Source organism: Nicotiana attenuata, chromosome 7 (assembly GCF_001879085.1).
Source record: "Nicotiana attenuata strain UT chromosome 7, NIATTr2, whole genome shotgun sequence".
Lineage (NCBI taxonomy): Eukaryota > Viridiplantae > Streptophyta > Magnoliopsida > Solanales > Solanaceae > Nicotiana > Nicotiana attenuata.
This window is the reverse complement of record NC_031995.1, coordinates 9,148,223-9,152,150: the sequence shown is the minus strand read 5'-3', so window position 1 is coordinate 9,152,150 and position 3,928 is coordinate 9,148,223. Positions and strand designations below refer to the sequence as shown.

Below are 3,928 nucleotides of genomic sequence, written 5' to 3'. Positions count from 1 at the left end.
TATATATATATATATATCTGCACAGGTTTATCTGGTAGTCTTGTCTAGCCTTGTCACTGCTTCCCCGGGGTTAGGCTAGGCACTTACCTGCACATGGGGTCGGTTGTGCTGATGCTACACTTTGTGCATCTTTTTGCACAGATCCAGGTGTTGGAGCAGCATTTGAGTAGCAGTAGGATTCTGGGAGCGAGCCTTCAGTCCGGAGATTTCCGAGGTAGCTTGCTGGCGTCCGCAGGCCCGGAGTCCCTTTCTATTTTACTCAGTTTGTTATCATTGTACCGAAACAGACAGTCTTATGTATCATTCAAACCTTGTATTTAGTATTCTGTAGAAGTTCGTGAGTATTGTGACACCAGTCTTGGGTAGAGGATTAGTTAAATTTCCGCATTTCTTTCAGTTAACTATATTTGAGACTTTCGTTTTACTATTAAATGTTTCATTATTTCTAATATTGTCGTGTTTCGTTAAAGGAGGTAATTGATAATTGGCTTGCCTAGCTCCTATTAGTAGGCGCCATCACGACTCCCGAGGGTGGGAAATCCGGATCGTGACATTATATTTCAGTCAATAGATAGTCTAAATTAATATAAATTTCGACATATCTTTTTGTTTTTCTGCGAAAGTCAATCCAAACAGTAAATCACAAAAAAAATAAAGGAAATAATATCTTGAACCAAATTACCGATATTTTATAGTAGTACTCCCTCTATTCACTTTTATTTGTCTACTGTACTAAATATATTTTTACGTTTACTTGTCCACATACTTTATTTATTTTTTCTTAAAAGGAGTGTAATGTTTAAAATGTACAACAAAAAATGAACAGAGTGAGTAATTTTTCAGAAGTATTTAAATGTCTTATTAATAGACTCATACTATGAAATACTCAAATTAAATTTCATTATTGAAGAATTAGTTTACCCCAAAAATACGTAGCTAAAAGCTTTTGGGATGGAATAGTCGGGCTAGTGAATTTTGGAAGAAAAAAAAAAGAATTTATTTAATAAGGAAAATAAAAGAACGACCGTTGACTTGGTCAATTTGGCAAAGATTTGTCAATGAAAAGCAATGTCGGAATTAACTCGGAACTGTCTAAATGAAACATTTAGTCATGTAGGTTCTTCCAAGTGAAGTGAAATTGAGCTAGTTACCACTTTGAATGTTTTTCAGTTTACTAAAATACCATAAAAAATGCTCTCGCCTCAGTTACATGGCCATATGCAATTAAGTAATTTTCTCCTACTGCTGTTTGCACTCTTGATTATTTCGTTGTATTGGTAAAAATTAAGTTCATATATATTGAATTTAATGAAAGATGACGTGTCATGACACGTAGACTGGTCAAAGGATGGCGGTCGGCAAAGAATAGTTAAAGAGGCACGAGCAGAGATTCAAGAAAATCGGTACCCGCACCTCTTTATGTTTAAAAGTCAAGATAAGAGAATGAACCTGACAGCAAAAGTAGGAACGGATACAGTATTTAATAGGCATTAATACTGAGAACGTTAGAGAATCTGTATTGAGTTACAATGATTATCATTGTAACGTAGCATTAAATGCTTTAAATTGACTATAGTGGTCTTATTATGACAAAGGCAAAACGTATCACCTAGAAATAGCTATAAAAGGGGCAACCTGATCACTTGTAAGGACACGAAATACTACTGAAATATACTAATTTACTTTGCTTTCCATTTGGCTTTTATTTACATACATTATTCATATTTCTATTTGATTATCGAGTTCTTCAAAAAATAAGCTTTGGCCAAAATCCCATTTTTTGGTTAAACAAATTGGTTCCGTTACCGGGAATCTGATAATCGTTTTGCTTTCTTAAGTCAATTCTCTCATCAAACAATCTACTATGTCGAAAATCAACGACAATAGTCAACAAGGTCTTCAACAACAAGAAAATAATGCAGGTGACATGTCTCCACCTCCTTCACCACATGATTCACAACGTCAATCACGAGAAGGAACTCCAGATGGCTCTGAGACAAACAATGGAGTTGCAAATCAAAACGGAGTCGAGGCGACTCAAAATGATGGAGTTGTAAACGAACAAGCACTTGATGATGCTTTAAAAAATTTGATTGCTCAACAAGTCAGTAATGCTCTCCGTGCTTTTACTAGCCAGTTGCCAGCTGCGCCACCAACACCAACTCCGAGTCAGAATACATTGGAAAACCCACGTTCTGGGCTCGTGCATTCAGGCACCGGTGGAACTCCAAGCGAGTCTCGTGATGGTGAACCAGGTAACATAGTTAATTCTGATTTACAAAATTTAGTTCTAACCTTGCAGAAGCAACTCAAGGAACAAAGCGATCGCATAGAGCAAATACCTGGAGTACCACCTATAATCAAAGGAATAGACATGGACAAATATTCACAACAACCTTGGAAGCCAAGTGCCGCTCCCCTCCCAATTCCAAAGAAATTTAAAATGCCCGATATTCCAAAATACGATGGAACAACTGATCCACGAGACCACGTGACTGCATTCACAACTGGCGTGAAAGGCAACGACTTAACCAAGCAAGAAATCGAGTCAGTATTGGTCAAGAAATTTGGTGAAACACTCACCAAGGGAGCATTGACATGGTATTCTCTCTTACCCGAAAATTCTATAAATTCTTTTGCTGAGCTTGCAGATTCATTCGTCAAAGCGCATTCGGGAGATCAAAAAGTCGTGAAAAGAATGGAAGATATTTTCAAAATTAAGTAAGGAGACTCAGAGTTGCTTAGAGAGTTCGTGGATAGATTCCAGCGTGAAAGAATGACGCTACCACGAGTACCGGACAACTGGGCAGCTATAGCCTTTACCAGAAATTTGAATGAGAAAAGCTCAGAAGCCACGAGGCGACTCAAGGAAAGTCTTCATGAATTCCCAGCAACGACTTGGAATGATGTTTACAACAGATACAGCACGAAGCTAAGGATAGAAGAAGATATTAACCCACGGTCTCAAAAAGAGGAAAAGGTAAGTTCGAGACGTGCGGAAACTGAAAAAAGGTCCGGTAAAAATAGATATGAACCATATATGGGCCCAGCGGGAAAAGATTCACGATCAAAGCAAGACAATTCAAGGTATGATCATAGATCGAGGAATAGTGAGTCAGGTTCATCCTCAAGGTTTGGGAACAATCGAAACATGCGAGAGACGCGAGACGATGATAGAAACTTGAAGGCAAGATTCGGCGGTTACAATTTTAATATCAGCACTTCCGAGCTCGTAGCTGTTTTAAGAAGCATGGGTGATAAGGTGCAGTGGACAAAGGAAATGAGATCAAATCCAAATAGACGTAATCCTGATCACTGGTGTGAGTTTCACAATGATCATGGTCATAAAACAGCAGATTGTAGACTGTTACAAGGTGAGGTGGACCATTTATTAAAGCAAGGGTATCTTACCGAACTATTTAGCGAAAAGGGTATGCAAGCATACATGAAGAACAGGCAGGAGCCGCCCAAACCCCCTTCTCCGAAAAGGACCGTTAATGTTATAAGTGGAGGCGAAGAAATTAACGGCGTGACATATACAGCAGCCAAGAAAATTTCTAAAGTTACAGTTACACACGGGAAGCGGGTTCGACATGTTCTGGAGGAAGAAAGTATTACATTTGATGATGCAGACGCGGACGGCATGATAACACCTCACAACGATGCACTGGTAATTTCTTTACTTGTACATGATACTAATGTAAAACGAGTTTTGATTGATCCAGGTAGTTCCGTGAACATTATTTTGCTAAGAGTACTAAATGAGATGCAAGTAGAAGATAGACTGGTACCTAAGGCACATACCCTGTCCGGCTTCGATAATTCGAGCGTAGTGACAAAAGAAGAAGTAACACTTACAACATTCGCAGAAGGAGTGGTAAAAGAAATGAAGTTTCAGGTGGTAGAGATGGAAATGGCTTACAATTAA

The 3,928-nt window shown here is 38.5% G+C and overlaps 1 protein-coding gene across 1 annotated transcript; it reads left to right on the top strand.

Moving 5' to 3' along the window:
• LOC109229832 lies at nt 3,041–3,928 on the top strand. Its single transcript, XM_019395380.1, has 2 exons — nt 3,041–3,641; nt 3,726–3,928. The coding sequence occupies exons 1-2, from the start codon at nt 3,041–3,043 to the stop codon at nt 3,926–3,928; spliced, it is 804 nt and encodes a 267-aa protein (XP_019250925.1).

Bases quoted from the DNA above. Each gene is read 5' to 3' on its own strand.
- LOC109229832 (XM_019395380.1), top strand. From the start codon at position 3,041: ATGGGCCCAGCGGGAAAAGATTCACGATCAAAGCAAGACAATTCAAGG. The intron at 3,642-3,725 runs GCATGATAACAC...TGATTGATCCAG, and splicing joins TGATGATGCAGACGCGGACG to GTAGTTCCGTGAACATTATT.